Here is a 19,432-nt window from a genome sequence, read left to right on the forward strand (position 1 = left end):
AGTGAGATCAATGCCAAATGCTGCAAGTTATTTGAACAGATCATAAGGCAAAATTCATAAAAAAACAACAGTTCAACCATACATTTTTACCAGTACAAAATTTGACAAAATTTTGTGAAGACAATTAACCATAAGCATTATTGGGCAATTGAAAATGTAAACCATGTTTGATCCACTAGGTTGGCTGATACAGTTATTGGACTAGTATTTTTTGAAGGGAACGGGTAATAGATATTTGCATATAAATGAAAAAAATTTTTTTTTGTTGGTTGTTTGTTGAGTTTTGGATAGAAAAGCACTATGTGCTGACACCGGGATTATGGAATTACTAAACAAATAAAATATATTACGATAGATAAAAAAATATAAACATAAAAAGACAAATCATTCAAAACTAAATATATTTTTTTAACAAACTATTGCGATTATGTTTTGAGAGCAATCACGAGTAAGTAAAGAAAAACTCTATTCAGCCGCAGAGCAAAATTTGAAAATGAATTATTATTTCGAGTTGCTGTTTGACTAAAAAATATATTTAAAACTTTTCCTCTCCAAGGCAATGTTGATGTTAATTATTTAATTAAATTTTTGAATAACAAACGCGAGTTATTATAAAAACGGATAAACCAATTGAGTGAAATTGAGTTATAAAGGACTTAGGTAGAAATATACTGGCTGTTCCATTTTAAAAAAGTGATTTTTTTATTTGTTGTTGTTTTGATTGGGGTGTTCAGAAGATAACAGAGAAACAAATTAAAAGTTTTTTCTTATCTCATTTAATGAACTCTGTAGGTGAAATTCAAAATATAAATGAAAACCCTGTACAAACCTTGTGATATCGAAAAGCCTCAAAATTTCACGTCATTTGAAAAATTGCTCGAGTCACTGAGAAATAACATTTCTGGGAACTTCAGCATCGCTTATGCGTTTGTTTTTTGGCGCATTAATCAAGGATCACCCTGTATACGGGACAAACTCAACAAGCTGCAGACGTCAGTTACAAAAATATACAACTACAATTTGTTTAATCGACTCCAAGCAACTAACAAGCGAAACGAACAAATCGAACGCAACTCCGCGCCGTACTCAAACGTTAACTTTCCCGATCTACGCACCCACGTCATTGCCGTACGTCGTCGATAATAATTTGCGCTGCTCCTATCTAATTATCACTTCAGTCTATAGATTATCTAAAGGTCGACTCTCGATTTAAATTTAATTTGGTCTCTCCGTATAGAAGTTGGTTCGTTCACTTACGGACATCCGCACTCGTCGACCACCATCTTGGGCAGGTCCCTCTTGATGATAGTGGACTCGGGACCGTAGTATATCAGCGACATGCTGGAGAACTTCAGAGGCGCGCAACAGGGTGTCATCCCCGAAAGGTGCTGCGTCTTACGCACCTCCTCGATTACGTGCGTGTGATACGTCACGAATGTGTCTGGAGTACGGTGATGACCGCAATCTCCTCTGCAATAATTCGCGTAGTACCTGCGCAGAAAAGGCATAGAAGTACGGACTACATAGGGTAGCTCACTATCATATACCTATCAGGTATAGTCCAGTAATTTTTCAAAAATTGATGGAAAAGACGTCAGGTAACGTTTCCAAAATTTTAACACAGCAAATAAAAAAATGCTCTAATAATTTAAATTTTTAATGAGAAATATGTTTGCAGGTCATCTAAAAACATCAGGGCGCGGAATCTGCAGCTGATTATCATATAGCTATTAGGTATAGTTCAGTAATTTTCAAAAATTGATTGAAAAGACATCAGGCAACGTTTCCAAAATTTTAAAATAGCAAATAAAAAAATCCTCTAATAATTTACGTTTTTAATAAAAAATATGTGTGAGGTCATCTAAAAATATCAGAGGGCATGGAATCTGTAGCTCACTATCACATAGCTATTAGGTATAGTCCAGCAATTTTTCAAAAATTGATTAAAAAGGCATCAGGCAACGTTTCCAACACTTTAACATAGCAAATAAAAAAATGCTCTAATAAGTTATATTTTTAATGAAAAATATGTCTGCATGTTATATAAAAATATCAGAGGACATGGAATCTGGAGCTCACTATCATATCATTTCCAAAACTTTAACATGACAAATAAAAAAAATCCTCTATTAATTTATATTTTCAATGAAAAATATGTCTGCAGGTCATCTAAAAACATTAGAGAGCAGGGAATCTGCAGCTCACTATTACATAGCTATTAGGTATAGTCCAGTAATTTTTCAAAAATTGATTAAAAAGATATCAGGAAACGTTTCCAACACTTTAATATAGCAATTAAAAAATTGCTCTAATAATTAATATTTTTAATGAAAAATATGTCTGCAGGTCAGCTATTAGCTCCAGTCCAGTAATTTTTCAAAAATTGAATGAAAAGACATCAGACAACGTTTCCAAAACTTTAAAATAGCAAATAAAAAAATCCTCTAATAATTTTCATTTTCAATGAATAATATGTCTGGATGTCATCTAAAAACATCAGAGGGCATGGAATCTGCAGCTCACTATTACATAGCTATTAGGTATAGTCCAGTAATTTTTCAAAAATTGATTAAAAAGACATCAGGCAACGTTTCCAACACTTTAATATAGCAAATAAAAAATTGCTCTAATAATTAATATTTTTAATGAAAAATATGTCTGCAGGTCAGCTATTAGATCTAGTCCAGTAATTTTTCAAAAATTGAATGGAAAGACACCAGACAACGTTTCCAAAACTTTAAAATAGCAAATAAAAAAATCCTCTTATAATTTATGTTTTTAATAAAAAATATGTGTGAGGTCATCTAAAAACATCAGAGGGCATGGAATCTGTAGCTCACTATCACATAGCTATTAGGTATAGTCCAGTAATTTTTCAAAAATTGATTAAAAAGATATCAGGCAACGTTTCCAACACTTTAATATAGCAAATAAAAAATTGCTCTAATAATTAATATTTTTAATGAAAAATATGTCTGCAGGTCAGCTATTAGCTCTAGTTCAGTAATTTTTCAAAAATTGAATGAAAAGACATCAGACAACGTTTCCAAAACTTTAAAATAGCAAATCAAAAAATCCTCTAATAATGTACATTTTCAATGAATAATATGTCTGGATGTCATCTAAAAACATCAGAGGGCATGGAATCTGCAGCTCACTATCATATAGTTATTAGGTACAGTTCAGAAATTTTTCAAAATTTGATTGAAAAGACATCAGGTAACGTTTCCAACGCTTTAACATAGCAAATAAAAAAAAAACCTATATTAATTTATATTTTCAATGAAAAATATGTCTGCAGGTCATCTAAAAACATCAGTGGGCATGGAATCTGCAGCTCACTATCATATAGCTATTAGGTACAGTCCAGCAATTTTTCAAAAATTGATTAAAAAGACATAATTCAACGTTTCCAAAACTTTAAAACAGCAAATAAAAATATCCTCTAATAATTTATATTTTCAATGAAAAATATTTCTGCAGGTCGTCTAAAAACATTAGAGGGCGTGGAATCTGCAGCTCACTATCACATAGCTATTAAGTATAGTCCAGTATTTTTTTAAAAATTGATTAAAAAGACATCAGGCAACGTTTCCAAAACTTTAAAACAGCAAATAAAAAAAATCCTCTAATAATTTATGTTTTTAATGAAAAATATGTCTGCAGGTCATCTAAAAACATCGGGCATGGAATCTGTCGCTGGGATGACAGTGGATTTAACTGGCATTCAAAAGTTAACCTTGCATTGATTCTTTGATAATAGAAGAAAGAAACGATATGACAAAGGTATAATGAATGTGTTTAGGAATAGCAATACAGAGTGGATTCGGTGGGAAGTGTATGCGATGCATAATGTAATCATATACCGTCACTGGAATCATTGAAACAGAAATAAAAAAAATGTTCCATTTACTGGCAGTCGTGAAACGTTGGGACGATTTCTGCATGACTCGCATTTAGATTTAAAAATATTGACAAACGTAGTTGCATTAGAGACGCCAACGATTGGCGGAATTAGGCAATCTAAACCACCAGATTAAATATGGCTGTCTAGGACAAACAATTGGAGTAGTTCAGGTAAAAAATCATTTGTGTGGTGAATTTTGAAGTGTTAGTTATTTTGAGGTGGAGAGTCATCATTGAACGAAATTATTTTTGTAAAATTGTTGTTGTTGTTGTTTTCCCAGAGGTTTTACGCTAAGGAGATGATGGGATGCAAGAATTTGCAAGATTATAAGTACTTTGAATCTGAATTTGTTTTAAAAGTGGGTACTACTATAAGGAACAGCATTATTGTTGACTACGTGAAAAATGGCTTCAACTAGCTGCCAGACAGATTAGTGCTTGAAAATTAAGTGCCATATTTATTAAATAAAAATAAAAGTATAAGATACGGATCAGTGTTTTAAAATGAAAAGTTCATTGCCTTTTTAAAAATGAGGGACAAGTATTTTTGAAAATGGATCATATTTATTATTATCAAGTGCAATATTTGTATCAAATCTGCAATATTCCGATTTTGTGCATGATCTTGAAACAAAAAAATTATCCGAATTTTGAATTCCAAAATTGCTCTTGAGTACCATGCTCAAAATCATAATGCGAGAACTCTTGGGAAAATTCTTCACCAATGAAATGGGAGCTCTCGAAGTTACTCATTAATTTGGTGGTCTTTACAGCTCACACATTTGTTAATTAATACTCTAAAATATGTATCTTAAAAGTACAAATCAACTGATTAAAGCAACTTAATGTGGTGGTACTCACATTCGTTTATGCTTTCAAATATTAACAAATTAACCATGCCATATTCAAAGCCAGTATAATATTTCCATTTGTTTATATTTGATGTATCATGCATTAAAATATATGGCGATTTTTCTTTCTTCTTGGTTCCAAACCTCAATTATTTTTTTTGGCTACAAGACTACGCTATGCTGTCAAAAATTTTGGAGTCAACTCATTTATCGTTAAGTGCGTTTGAGTAGATTTTCTAGTAGGTTCATTCTTATCTTTTTCAAAACATGTTCATCGATTTCAGTTTTTCCTAGCTGTTTGTTCTTTTGGCGCTACAAAAAAACTGACTCGATCGCGGTTTCAACGAATTTCCACAACCGACCACAACACAAGTTGTAGTAGGCATTGTCAACATTTTTCATATTATATTTCTTTTAAAGCAATATAGTACAAGAAAAGCAAAATAGACTAAAATCAAAAATTAATAAGCTTTGATATTTAAAAAAAGACAAACAGACCCAAAATAAGATCATTTGCTAAAAACCAGTTTTGCTTATAAACACACGTCATTTGCTTTGATTTTGTGCCTTGGGACGCCATATTGAATCAAATTTGACAGGTCGTTGGATTGTTCAATGAAAAGCGAAATATGTGTTAGTTAGGCGAGACTTGGTTGGACACCCAGACTGGCAAAATTCTTCAACGAACTGCATTTTGAATCTACCCCTTCTTAGAAGAATATCCATTTTACAATGTGGCTCGAGAGAAGATGCCAACGCTATGCTATTTTCAGCATTAAAGACTGCTCATTAGACCAAAAATTGGGTAAAAAATTATCTTCTAAGTATCCCACCAGGCATTGTAATAGTTTATGATAACGCTATTTATCACAACACTTTAGAAAGAGGTATTGCAAGAATTCCTTAGTCAGCATGACTTTTACTTGAAGATAACTACTGATAAAAAAATAACTAGTGGAAGTTTTAAGAATTTATATGATAAAACTTATTTTGCAGACGAGGACATAAAAATATACCCTTTAGATTACCCCTTTATCATCGCGATTTAAAAAAAGTTTGACGCAATAATATAAACCCAAAAGTGTACGCCCATGTAATTCATGTAATTAAAACTCTGTGTGAATCAGAGAGCAGTTGAAGAGAATGTATTTATTGATTTTGTGTTTCAATCTTCTTTCTATTACCCTAGTTTGATTTATTGGCCCAAAAATGCTTACCAGCAGAAAAAAGCGTTATTAGCATTAGCATGTCCTATTATAATACAGTCAGCTAGTATCTTAGCATTAATAAAAGAATAAAATAGATACCTAAAAACTTCAGAGAGACACCAGAGAAACAAGTTACTGGAGATCGTAACGAAACATTGGGTTATACTAAGAAAAAGATTATAGCACTGCACTGCAACTGAAATAGAGCCAACGAATAAAATCTATGTGCAGAAGAGACCAAAATGATTATATAAACACGGTGACCGTCAAAAATCTTTTAAAAAATGAAGTATTTAACAGAGGAATCCAAACCACAATGAGGAAGGAGCAAACACAGAGAAAATGAGTGAGGAAAGAAACTCATACATCCTGACATCGCAGTAAAGAAATTAAAAACTAGGTAGTTGGAAGGGGAAGACAGACTGAGGGCAGAAACATTAAAGAAAATGGGTGTTGAATTAATATACAACTTGGAACGATGAAATAGAATCTAGTCTGGAAGACATTAAAGTGGCCAAATGAGTAATGCAAGCTTGCTTTCATCTATATTTCCAAAACAGGTTCACTAACAGACCGTAATAACTACAATAGGATAGCTCTAATTTCTTGCGCGAACAAACTCTTCCTTGCTATCTATCGTAAACGAGGGAATAAAATAAACATTTTTCAATTCAATTCAATATTTATGTATTTATTCTTGGTGGACCACTCGAAGGCTTTCGACAACACTGCAAATGTAAAGCTCAACAACAAATTAATTTAACAGTTTTGTAGTTGGCCATCTCCGTGGTGGTCAAGAGTAAGCGATTTTAATTTTTGAGTTCGAAATATCGATACCATATTCTTTTATGTCTTCATTAAGAGCGACATGCCATGAAATAACTTTAGGGTATCTCATAAATATCTCATAGTACGAAATTTCCTTATTTTAATGAGAATATTAAGGATAATATTTAGTTACAGTTATTAAGGTTAGTTGCCCGTCAGAATAAACTTGTGTGTTGATAATTACACACATTATATCTACTTTCTCATATTTTGAGAAAAGATGAGCCTTAGCAGAAGGAATAGGAGGGAGAAATCAAAATAGTAAATACGTAAATTCGTAACTGTTTGGCAACTAAAGTATCGAGCACTTCTTTCCATAGCCTAATAAAAAAAATGAATCAAAGATACATGCTTTGAATCTCAAATAACTCTTGTATTTTTGATAAAACTAAAAAAATATGTGCGTTTAAAAAATAAGGTATCATCACATTTAGAAAATCACCTTGCATCTAAAAATCTAAGCTATACCAGAATTATCCAAAACTAATTCGCCACTCAGTTGGTCATGCGTCAGCATTGCGTCACGTCATGTCTTTATAGTTTAAAATTCGATAAAGCAAAAATGTTTTCATTTTTATATACAACGACAATATCTTGAATTTTTCGTCAAGTGAAAACGTTATTATAACATGTTCTATATTTTCTTCTTTCTTTTTACGAAATAACTAAACAATACTTGAAATTTAAAAAATATAACTTTCATGTATTATGCTTTTGGGTCACACCTTGTACATAAATACTTATGTAATATTAAATCTACATATTAAACCCTGCAAATTTTTTGTTAAACTTTTTGTGCTAGATGCGTACTATGATCATTCGTTACAAAAGTCAGCAAAAACTTAATCACGTGGTCGCTTACCCTTGCGGAGCAATAACCCAGTCGTCCCAACCCAACGCCTTGAAACTGACGTAAAATCTCTGCTTGCAACATTGATTCCCTGAGAAAGAAAAAAAAACGAGTCAGTCTCACACGAAACGCAGTTTAGGCAAATATCCAACAGTTATATAATCATCCCCCCCAACCCCATCGCCGTCGGGGGCACCGCATAGAGCTGAGTCAATAAGATTTAATAGCGTAGAGCGAAGCCCATAGTCAATTATACATCAAAACTTCGCGATGGATCTGCAGTTAAAACTTTGAGTGCGCCAGCCGCTAACTTTGCCATAAGAATTAAGGAAATCGATAGAGTCGCGTTTTGGCAAATTCCCCGCAACTCATCCGGCACAAATGAGCGAGTATCGAAAAATACGGACTCTCCGCGCATTTTCCAAATAAATTACGACCAGCCTTACCCCCCGCGACGGTTCTGGAACGTCGTTTTCGGCCAAAAAGTGGCCGGATTTCGGATTCGACCTCCCCCACTCCTTTCGCGAAGCAAAAACTGATAATTGAATTCAATTATAGTGTAGAGAGTTCCCGCAATCGTATGTTGACGCGGTGAACAAGAATCGCGGTTCTCGGATAAAGATATTTCGTTTGTCTGGACCGGAAGCCCGGAGGAACACGGTAATCCGGTTAAGGAATATGTTCGAGGAAATGCACGCATGATGGATCTATCGGTGATTGTGACCCAGCGCTCCCCACTAAACTAATAACCATAATATAACAAGGAAAACAACAAAAGTCTTTGTTTTCTTCTTTCTCTCGCTTCACTCTCCACTCTCGCCCTTGCGTTTTATAAGTTAAGGTTATTATGTACTACGACCAATCGATCTGTTGCCGCATACGCCCAATTTTATACTCCATATTTTGGATCGAAATTGACTTCAAGGACACTAACAAACAAGCAGACAACAACTTAAACTTCATTTTCTGCATCTGTCGATTTCGATCACATTTTAGTCAAAAGCAGAATATCCGCCACAAATTGTAACAAAAACATTATCAAACTGGCGGATGACAACTTAAAACATCATATGCTGGTTCGAAAGGAGGTTTCTTCATATCGATCTCATTTAACCTTGCTTTCTGGGTTCTTGTCAAATGTACCTGGTATGGTTGTCTTACTTCAGCTCCCTGACATCGCAGCTTCATATGGTTTGAACAAGTATCGAGGCCTGCCTGCCTACACGTTCCTCTGCATTACTTGCCTTGCTACATGCATTCTTGCACAGAACTTGGAGTACGCTTTATCTCCGGCTTTGAAAGTGGTTTGATTTGGAACCACCTGTGAATCAACTCTGTCCCATTCCCAGTAGGCCAGTCTTGTTGTGAACTCACTCTTCTTGGCTTGATAGGTTTACTTTGTGGGGTAGGTGATGGTATCTCCAGAATACGAGTTGTATAACTCTTATATCTTGTCTTTCTTATTCATTTCTTTCATCTCACTTTCCCCATTGATAACTTTCTTAAATTTTAGCTGCCTGCAAGCTATTGACTACCGTATTCTATCCTCAAAGCAGTTTATCTTATCTCGTACTATATACCTTGGAACATCTATTTCAACTCCTAGCACTCAATTTAATGCACTCTTTCCACTTCCCTTGTTTCCTCCGCCCCTATATACATTAAAATTCTTCTCACACTCCGTCAAATGTGATTAATTTTTGGAATACAACGATTTAAAGACTATTACATTAGTACAAAAATGAAACTTGAATTGAAAAAATCTAACTTAAATAACAAAGTCTCAAACATTATTTCAGTCCATTTATTTTGGACCGAAAAACTTCGTATAGTGTATTTTCTTGTTTATCCCTTTTTAATCTGCCATCAGTCATCAGTTGTATGAGAATTTCAGATTAATAAGGTTATCGCGAGGAATATTTGTTTATATGGGAGTTAAATTAACCCTTGTTGGTTAGTCTTTTTGCCACAATGTTGCTGTCTGTTTCTACTCTCCCAGTCATACCAAAAACAGGGGTACTTCGTATCCTGACTGCTGGCCCAGTAGAAGTCCCACAACTTTTAAGGGACTATAAATCATCGAACTATAGTTCTTGAGTTTGATTTTCTATAGTATAGTAGATAGTAGGCGCAACGTACTGCGTTTTAATGGCTTAGAAGTTAAACCGAACTAGGATTTGCTGACTGATATAACTTGTAAAGGATACTCTGAAAATCTCTTGTTCTTTCTGTCAGATAGATTCTGTTTTTAGGCTTAAGGGGAAAGATAACTACCAAAAACCTCCCACAGTGCTGGTTACTTTTATATCAAATATTAAAAATAACGAAGTTTTTAGTGCTAGAAAAGCCTTAAAGGTACGGGTACTTCGGTCTACGAAGATCTGTCTCTTCAAAGATGTAAACTATATTAAAAAGAACGAAGTTTTTAGTGCTGGAAGATCCTTAAAGGTACGGGTACTTCCGTCTACGAAGATCTGTCTCTTCAAAGATGTAAACTATATTAAAAAGAACGAAGTTTTTAGTGCTAGAAGAACCTTAAAGGTACGGGTACTTCCGTCTACGAAGATCTGTCTCTTCAAAGGCGTAAACTACTCACAGCTACTAAAGCTAGATACGGACATAGACAGGTCTCGTCCGCCAACGGTAAAATATTTTATTTGAACGAGTATGCCCATGTATTTATACTCCGGTACAGCTATGGTTTTGACCTGGAGACAAACTTATCGTTTTATTTTACTTTTTATCGTTAAACTTGTTGTTTATTTCATACAAATTCGCTTATATCTCAGTTATCCTACTTTTCTATGGTAATTTTTATTAAATATTAAAATGCTAATATTAGATCTGGCTCTCTTGCTATACTGACTTATTTGTAATGTTGTAACAGTTAGTATAATAGGCACAGCTGTGTTATCTTTATCTGAAGTTAGATCTCGTTCCGTTTTTTTTTCTCTTTTTTTGCGATTTATATTGCGAACTGGTTAACACGAGACTTACTGATTTGTTTGCTTTTCAGTGTATGGGATTTGTGGGATCTCGTCTCGTTATTGCAGATTATTTTATTTATTTGTTAAAAATAATAATAATGGGTATTTGTAGAATCAGTTTAATTATTTTTTCTTATTTAAATGCTTTTCTTTTTATGGGATTTATGAGAACCTTCATTCCTTTATGCTGAACGATATTTGCTTGACCCAAAGTCATGTTTGTTTACTCTTTTGTTTAGGCGTATCCTTATTTTTGTTTAGTTATTTAGTTGTTTAGGATAAGCGTGTCTAGCGCTTAGGCTCATTTAAATGTAAGATCACTTTATTCTAACTTTGATCGTTTTTCCCAATTTATGTTGGCTTCCGGACTTGAGTTTGTGGGGCTTTCGGAAACTTGGGTTTCAACTCTTGTACTTAATGATTGTCTAAATATTGATGGTTATGGCATTGTAAGGCGTGACCGTGAAATAAGTTGTGGAGGGATAGCTTTTTATTATGGCAGTCATTTTACAGTTAAAGCTTAGATATATCGGAATATATTAATAATGATAGTTTAGAACAATTATGGTTGTCTATTAAGATCGAAGGGAAAACGTTGTGCCTAGGAACAGTTGATAGACCTTCAACATTTAACTTACTTGAATGTCTCGACCCTCAGGAAAACGTCCTTACCGCACTTATTCCTCAACTTGATTTGTTGATATTTGGCGGAGATTTCGATGTTGATCTGTTAAAAACTAATACTCCCGCTTATTTTCGATTTTCAAATACTCTCACCAACTTCGGCATGCATCAACTAGTTACAAGGCCCACTCGGGTTACTGGAAACTCTAGATCGCTTCTCCTAGCTAAACTGGAATTCTTTGGGATAAAAACTGCTCTTTCAATTTTAAAAAAATATCTTGGTCAGAGGTACCACCTCCAATTTATCCATATGTGACAATATTGAAGTTCATGATATGAGTGATATCTCAGATCACTGTATTGTTTCTTGTTTTCTCAAGCTGCAACAAGAGCGTCATCCCTTCTTCGAACCTTTAGAGATTTTTCGGCATTCGATAACGAATTGTTTATGAATAGTCTTAGAGCAATTAACTGGGATCTTTTATACTCTTTTGCTGATATAAACGTACAAGTTGACTTTCTTACGAATAATATGAATTATTTATTTGATATTCTAGAATTAAGAGACCCCCAGCCCTTAGGCTTACCGAAAACCTTAAACTTTCAATAAAACTTAAAAATAGGTCACGTTTAGGATACAAACGTCTTAAGTCAGATATTGCTTTCAACGAGTATAGAGAATTACGAAATGTTGTGAACTCCTTTGTGAGAGCCGAGTAACAGCAAGTACATTTGAGGCTGATCCTAAAAACTTTTGGAGTACTTTGAACAATGTTCGAAATAGAGGATATAGCTCTGGATTTCCTTAGTTTCCTGGTATCCGAATTTTCCAATGGAGTAAATGGTTTATCAAAAAACTACTTGTTTTCTGAAACCATACAATACGTGGTAATTGTAAATGACGTCATCGCGTCTAGATTGAGGGCGGCAAATAGTGATTTTCATTTGGATTATTTCAAATATCTCGAACAGCGTATGTGATAGACGAAAACCGTAAATACAAAAATTGTAGCCCTTGATACGGCCTATAACACTGTTTGAACGGATTAGCTATTGTTTGTACGAATTTTGATTTACGGTTAATAATTTACTCTCTAAAAGAACAATTTTCGGGGCTTTTAGATTTTTGCTCATAACTAAAACACCTTATATATAATCAAAAAAATGAGTGAAACAAAAGTTATAGTGCCGGCTCTCCCACCTATCACAGATGTAAAATTTTTCCGATCGGATGAATGCCTTTGGAGGAAAAGATGTTTTTCTGGATGCCAAAATAACCACAAAAAAAAAAATCAAAAACAAAAAAAAATACTTCGCGTTATTTTATAGCTCCCAATTTAAAGAGTCTAAATGCGGGTCCAAACTTCTACTTCTCTCCTAAGTCTGAAGTCGGTAGCTGCAAATTTGGAGTACCTATTATGTTCTTTAATATTGCACGGAATATCGCGAACACCCTGTACAATACTTAAAAACCGTAAGTATAAAAGTTTAAGCTGTCTATTTGGACTATATCGTCATGTAAAAGAAACTGACACCTAAAACACAGATTTGAAATTATTTTAAATTTTCAGATTTTTTGAATTTGTATATTTTTGAAAAATTGTCAAGAATAAAAGTTTATGGAGTCTTTCCTCTGCGTCTTCTGGTTCAAGTTTTTTCGGTCTTGAAAACCGTTTTTGAAAAATGGTCTTTTTTGTAAACCGACACGCGATTTTTATTTTTTTTTAAATACTTCCCGGCCCCCCAGCCCCCCCATTTTCAACAGGTTCCGTCAAGGGGTAAAGCTGCATAAATGTGCCAGATATGAAGTCGATTGCTTCAAATTTCGGACGCTTATCGTGTTTCATAGTAAGTTGCAAAAAATAGTCGCGAAAAAAAGACGGATACCGGCGTCGGATCAGAGCCATTTTTTATAAGTTATGTGCCTCGTGGAGGGTTAAAAGGGAGGCAAATTTCAATTTTATAGCTCCGACGGTTCGAATGTTATTCAGGGAAAACCAAAAGACGAGAACGGAGAACAGAGACAAGAGAACGGAGAACGGACAGAAAAAAAATATTTTTTTTTCGTCTGTGATCATTTCTGTACCAACGGCGATCCCGTAATACTTACCGTTACCGAGATATAAAATTTTTATACGAGCGCAGATACTTCCGAAAAATTCGATTTCATCGATTTTTCTTTTTTTTTTGGGTTTTTCCGGACTCTTGGAAGCAAGCTGAAATTATACCCGTTCCAAAGAGAGAGTGTCCAAGTGACATTAACGATTTTAGACCAATCAGTTTGTTGCCAACTATCTCAAAGATTATTGAAAAAATTGCAGCTAAACAACTTCGTCAGTTCCTATGCGATAGCAAAATCTTCCCCCGACACTCAATCTGGTTTTCGACCTCTTCACAGCACTACTTCTGCCTTGCTTCATGTTACTGATCATTTATTGAGAGCAGCGGATTCTAAATTAAACTCTTGGTTCATACTCTTGGACTATAGCAAAGCGTTCGACACCTTGGATTATTTCCTACTCCTAGCTAAACTGGAATTCTTCGAGATAAAACGTACTGCTCTTTCATTTTTAAAAAAAGTTTCTTGGTCAGAGATAACAAAGGGTAGTTATAGAAAATACTCATTAAGGCTTTGGAGAGGGGTGTTCCCCAGGGGAGAATTCTGGGACCTATTCTGTTGTCAGTTTATACAGCTGACTTCTCTACTTTTCTTAAATTTTGCAAATCTCATCAATACGCCGATGATACTCAGTTATATTTATCTTTTGTTGCTAGTGAAGCTTTGAATGCCGCTACTAAAATAAATTTAGATTTAAAAATAATTTCGGAGGTATCTGCGGCTGATAACCTTTTATTGAATACTAACAAAACGCAGATGTTATTATTTGGAAATAAAAGGTAAAAAACGCCTCTTTTAAGATTACGCTAAATGACGGTGACTTGCGGTTTTCTAAGCAAGTTGGCGCGGTGTTACAAAAAATCCTTCTATAAGTTGAGGACACTGTATATTCATAAACATTTTCTCGATAAAGAAGACAAACTTAAATTCTGTGATATGTTAGTTTTATCCCTTGTCCCTTATTGCAGTATTGTCTAATCTCCAGCCATACTTGTTCGAGATAAGGAGAGACTTCAACGACTTCAGAATGTTTGTATTCGTTTTAGTTACAATCTTCTATGACCATATTTCACAGTGCCTCTCTGATTCGGGTTGGCTCAACCTGGAGGACCGATATAAAGTTCAGTTAACCACTTTTGTTTTTTTACTAAACCCCAACAAGACCCTGTCGTACTTGTTTGATAAACTTTGCAGAGGAAATGATATTCATAATCGAGACACGCGTCATTGTTTACGATATTGCGTTCCTAGACACACTTCGGTAATTTTCCAGAGATCTTTTAATAAAGTCCTTCAAAAAAGCGTTGATATTGTTTATTAGGCCCGCCAATATCTAGCAAAAGCGTATGAGTTTATGATGTGCGTCTACTTGTATTTACGATGTATATACGGGTGTGTATTTTATTGACAATTAGCGTGTTAGTGCTGTTGTTCTTATAGTAGTGTATTATTACTTATATGGCAATTTTTTGATTTTCAATAAAGACAGTTTATTATTATTATTATTATAATTATTATTATTATATCACCAACATCACTAAGGGTAACTTCATCTATTTTAAGATCAGAAAAACTACTGCTATCGTCTTCTAAATTGGCTGGATCGTCAGGTATTAGGACATCTAGGTAATTGTTATTCAACGTTTTTCAAATTTTTAGGATTGCACATGCAGAAAGAACAGTCACCATGGTGATTTGTCGGCTCTCTCCATATCATAGGTATTCTAAAAGGTAGCTATGGTATGGGTGCATTATTCCAATCTTCTAAAGCTTCTTCATATACCTTGCAAATAACATGTGGCGCCCAGGGGTTTGTCGTAATAAAAAATTTTTATTTAAAAATAAGCGCAGTATGGTTTACGTTTATGTGGTGCAATTTTACGTCTAAATTTCACGGTCTTCAGCTAATCTGAATAGTTGGTCGGCACTGCGTATTCCGGTCCAATCCCAGATGTTCTTTAGCCATGACATTTGTTTTCTTCCAACACCTCTGTGACCTTCGATTTTGCCTTGCATTTTGAGTTGAAGGAGTTTGTAGCGATCCCCTCTAAGAACATGCCCCAGGTACGATATTTTTCGTATTTTGATTGTGTTAAACAACTCACGGACGGCACTTGCTCTATTTAAAACTGCTTCGTTGGTCTGCAGAGTGGTCCATGATTTTCAGAGCATTCTTCTATGCAACCACATTGCCTTGGTCTTGAGAGTTCAAGTCTCTGCACCATATAACAACACAAACCAAATATAGCATTTGATCATTCTTGGGCGCAATTTGAGATTTAAGTTATCATTGCAGAAGAATGGTTTCATTTTCAGAACAGTTGTGCGAGCTGTTTCTATTCTGCATTTGATTTCTTTATCTGAATCTAGTTGCTCTGTGATATAGCATCCAAGATATCTGTAATGGGTAACTCTCTCAATGTTTTAATGAATACCATAAATTTTGATTTAGCGACATTCATTTTTAGACCCATGTTCCGTCCTGTCGTGTTTACACAATCCAACAGCTCTTGAAGGCCTTGGATACTATCGCATAAGATTACCGTGTCGTCGACATACCGAATAGTATTAATCAGTTCGCCGTTGATCTTCACTCCATGGTCTTTATCTTGTAGAGCCTCTTTAAAAATCACATCTGAGTAAAGGTTGAATAATAGCGGGGAGAGAATGCATCCCTGTCTGACTCCTCGTTGAATGCAACATTCGCGGGTTAATCTTCCATCGAATCGTACCACTGCTTTTTGGTTCCAGTACAAGTTCTCTTTGATACGTAGATTTTTACCATCGATACCTGAGGTCCTTAATATATTAAAAAGCTTATCGTGTTGAACCCCATCAAATGCTATTTCGTAGTCGATGAAAGCCACATAGATGTCTTTACATTGGTCACGACATTTTTGTAGAAGGACGTTTAGGGCAAAAAGTGCCTCGCGGGTTCCAAGTGCGTTTCTAAAACCAAATTGGGTTTCGTCTATATCCCTTTCGCACCGGCTTCTTATTCTTACATGTATTATGCGAAGGAAGATCTTAAGTGTGTGGCTCATGAGACTAATTAACCTGTATTCATCGCATCTCTTCGCCTGTTGTTTTTTCGGAAGGGCTATAAAAACAGATTTCAACCATTCCTCGGGTATTTTACTTCGTGGATCATCTGCAAGAGCTCTGTTGGAATGTTGTCTGGTCCCGTTGCTTTCTTGGGTTTGGCTGTTTTTATAGCATGTAGAACTTCCGATTTTAAGATTTCTGGTCTTTCATCTTGATTTACATTATCTTGTATATTTGGCCTGTCGTCTTCAAACATTTCGGTTACGTATTTACTCCATATCTCAAGGATTCCTTGTTCATCAACAACAGTTTTTTCCTGTATTATCCACTATAGTATTAGCAGCCTTTTTGTTATATAAGCCAGCAACTTCCCTAACTTTCTTGTACATGTTTTTTTTCAAATTATTCCATTTTAGAACATCTATCCGTCATCCACTTCTCCTTAACCGCTCGTATTTTTTGTTTTACTTCTCTTGGTTTCCTTTTGTATTCTACTGCTTTGTTCTAGTATTGTCTTCTTTGTTCCATAAGGTCCAATATTTCTTCTGTCATCCATTTCTGTTTCTTGTGTCAATTTGTTCCTCCATGTGCTTCTAATATCTTGGTCATATGTTTACGGAATAATTCCCATGTTTCATCAACATTTTCTGTAGTTTTCATTTCTCTCATGTAATGATTAACATCTTTTTCAATTTTACTTTTGTTGACGTCTGAAATACTGTAATTATTTTGCTGGTGTTTCTTCTCTATCCGTTTTAATTTAACTCTTACGGCGGCGACTAAAGGGTTGTAGTCAATTCGATTTCTCACTATGTATGTTGGGTTCTCTCCAGGGGCTCTCCAAGTATATAGCCTGTGTTGAAAAGCTATAACATGTGTTTCTTACTACCATATTGTATTCTTGACAAAAATCAAACAACCTCTCTCTTCGTGCATTACTCTCTCCTAGACCATATTCCCCAACCAGATCTGATCTTTTGCCTTTGCCAATTTTGGCATTAAAATCACCCATTATATACGTGATTTCATTAGTTTTTAAGCTTTTCAGTAGTACACTAAGTTGCTTATATAGGTTTTCCACCTCGTTATCATGTTGTTTTTCTGATGTAGGAGCATATACCTGTACTAGGTTGATGTTAAATGGAGATGCGTTTAGTTGTACTAATAGTATCCTGTCGCTTATTGGAACAAAATTAAGTACATGCTTCTCAATTTCCGGTGTTATAAAAATTCCTGCTCCGTTTCTATGATGTGGGTCGTTTTACTGAGTCATGACATTTTAAAAAGAAATTTAAGTCACTAACCTCGCGCAACAACTGCCTACAACAAACGCAGCTATGTTTTTATCACATATTAGGGAATCGCAGAAGCTATATTACTTTCGGAGAATCCCCGCCAATAATTTCAATTTTTGGAACGTACTGTGATGTTCCTATTTTTAAAACAATAAGTATGACATGTCAATAATTAATTCAAAAATGTTGCGCGATAAAAACAAAAAAAAAATTGTCTATTAGTTAAAAAATATGAGAAATATCAAATCACAAAGTCTTTGAAACATTAACTTGTGAGATGAGCATTTACTTTTACTTTTTTACTTTTGCAACAGAAAATGTTTGTCTAAAAATAGATTCTGTCCGTGGAATTCATTATAAATGAAAGAAATAAATAGCCACCACAAACGCAGCGGAATAGCAAAACTAACCAAACAAGCAGTAAATCTACCTGAATCTATTGAACAGTCTATTGCTCTCCTCCTCACTCTCTTCGTCGTGTTGGGATCCGTGTGGATCACCAAGAACGGGCGATTTGCGCTGGACCTCTTGTCCCTCTCATCGTTGAAGAGGTGTATGTGCCAGTGGGCGCAGCAGCTGCAATCCACGAACAGCCTAAGCTTCTCGTTACTCGTTTCGGACAGCCAGTTTCGAACAGTCTTGGTCAGGTCTATCTTCTGCCAGCCGCTTCGCGACTCGTCCAGGGCCATCGATACGGGTTCGTCCGTTACTCGTTCGAATTGCTGCAATCAAAATCGACCTCAGTTTATGCGGACTCGTACTATGTACTACTGCAGAGTTTATTAGAAGGCCTGGTTATAAACCTTTCATAAATAGGATGAATTATTATTTAAATATATTTATGTGAAAATCTGAACAACATTTGTTCTTATTTAACTATTTTAAATGGAGTTTCATCAAGTAAAAGCCACTTCAGTACAATTATTTTTTCTCTATTATTTTCTGAGCAAATCATCACCTTCTTTAAAAATAGGACGCCCTCTATACTTTAACTGAAGTAGAAAGTTTTATAAACGAGAGAAAAAAGAGTTTCATAGGTAAAAATTTAACACAAAGAAACCAAAAGGGTTATGGTATAATTTAAAGCTATACAAAATACGAAGTTGTAAAATAACAAGCATGCAACTTCCACAAGAGAGTTATTAGTCGGAGTTATCGAACGTCAATGAGCTTAATAGTCATTTTCTGAACTTCATACCTGATCTTCCAGCTGATACTGAACAATCAATTTGTGGCTGGACATACTTACCAATGAATTGTTTAACTTTATTATTAATATACATAACTCATATAATTAATTTTTGTATTGTAAACTCGCAAAGTTTCTAATAATTTTTCATATTCCAAGACCTTTGAAAGATTGTTGAAAAACCTTTACACCGATAAATTGAAAAGCCTTTGGCGAAGAATAAAATATTACCTCAAAACAATTCTGGCTAAACAGTTGCAAAAAGGCAGTTATTGCAGTTACTATATTGCTCAACTCTACACAAAGGACACTTTAAATCATCTTTTACTAAGCTACATATATTAAACTATATCAGCTTTTATAATGAGGCTATAGTTATGCTATCAAATTATAGACATCAAACTTCTAAATTCTAGGATTTGAAAAAGGGAGTCCCCAGGATCTGAAGTATTTTCAATTTATGCTTTAAATTTTCCACTTTCTTTTTGTCATGTTCTTATCACTTTTTTGCAGATGATACACAGCTAACT

The 19,432-nt window shown here is 34.7% G+C and overlaps 1 protein-coding gene across 1 annotated transcript in view; it reads right to left on the reverse strand.

The window, feature by feature from the left end:
• Window positions 1-1,163: 1,163 nt before the first annotated feature.
• Window positions 1,164-19,432, reverse strand: part of LOC132706022 (inhibin beta chain) — a 115,697-nt gene continuing 97,428 nt past the window's right edge. Inside the window, exons 3-5 of the mRNA XM_060677065.1 lie at window positions 18,144-18,435; window positions 7,656-7,734; window positions 1,164-1,491 (exon numbers count right to left, since the gene is read on the reverse strand). Coding sequence (XP_060533048.1) covers window positions 1,254-1,491; window positions 7,656-7,734; window positions 18,144-18,435 — 609 coding nt within the window. The 3' untranslated portion in view covers window positions 1,164-1,253. The remainder of the gene's footprint in view (window positions 1,492-7,655; window positions 7,735-18,143; window positions 18,436-19,432) is intronic.

This window comes from Cylas formicarius, unplaced genomic scaffold, assembly GCF_029955315.1.
Source record: "Cylas formicarius isolate icCylForm1 unplaced genomic scaffold, icCylForm1.1 PGA_scaffold_8__14_contigs__length_24414737, whole genome shotgun sequence".
Lineage (NCBI taxonomy): Eukaryota > Metazoa > Arthropoda > Insecta > Coleoptera > Brentidae > Cylas > Cylas formicarius.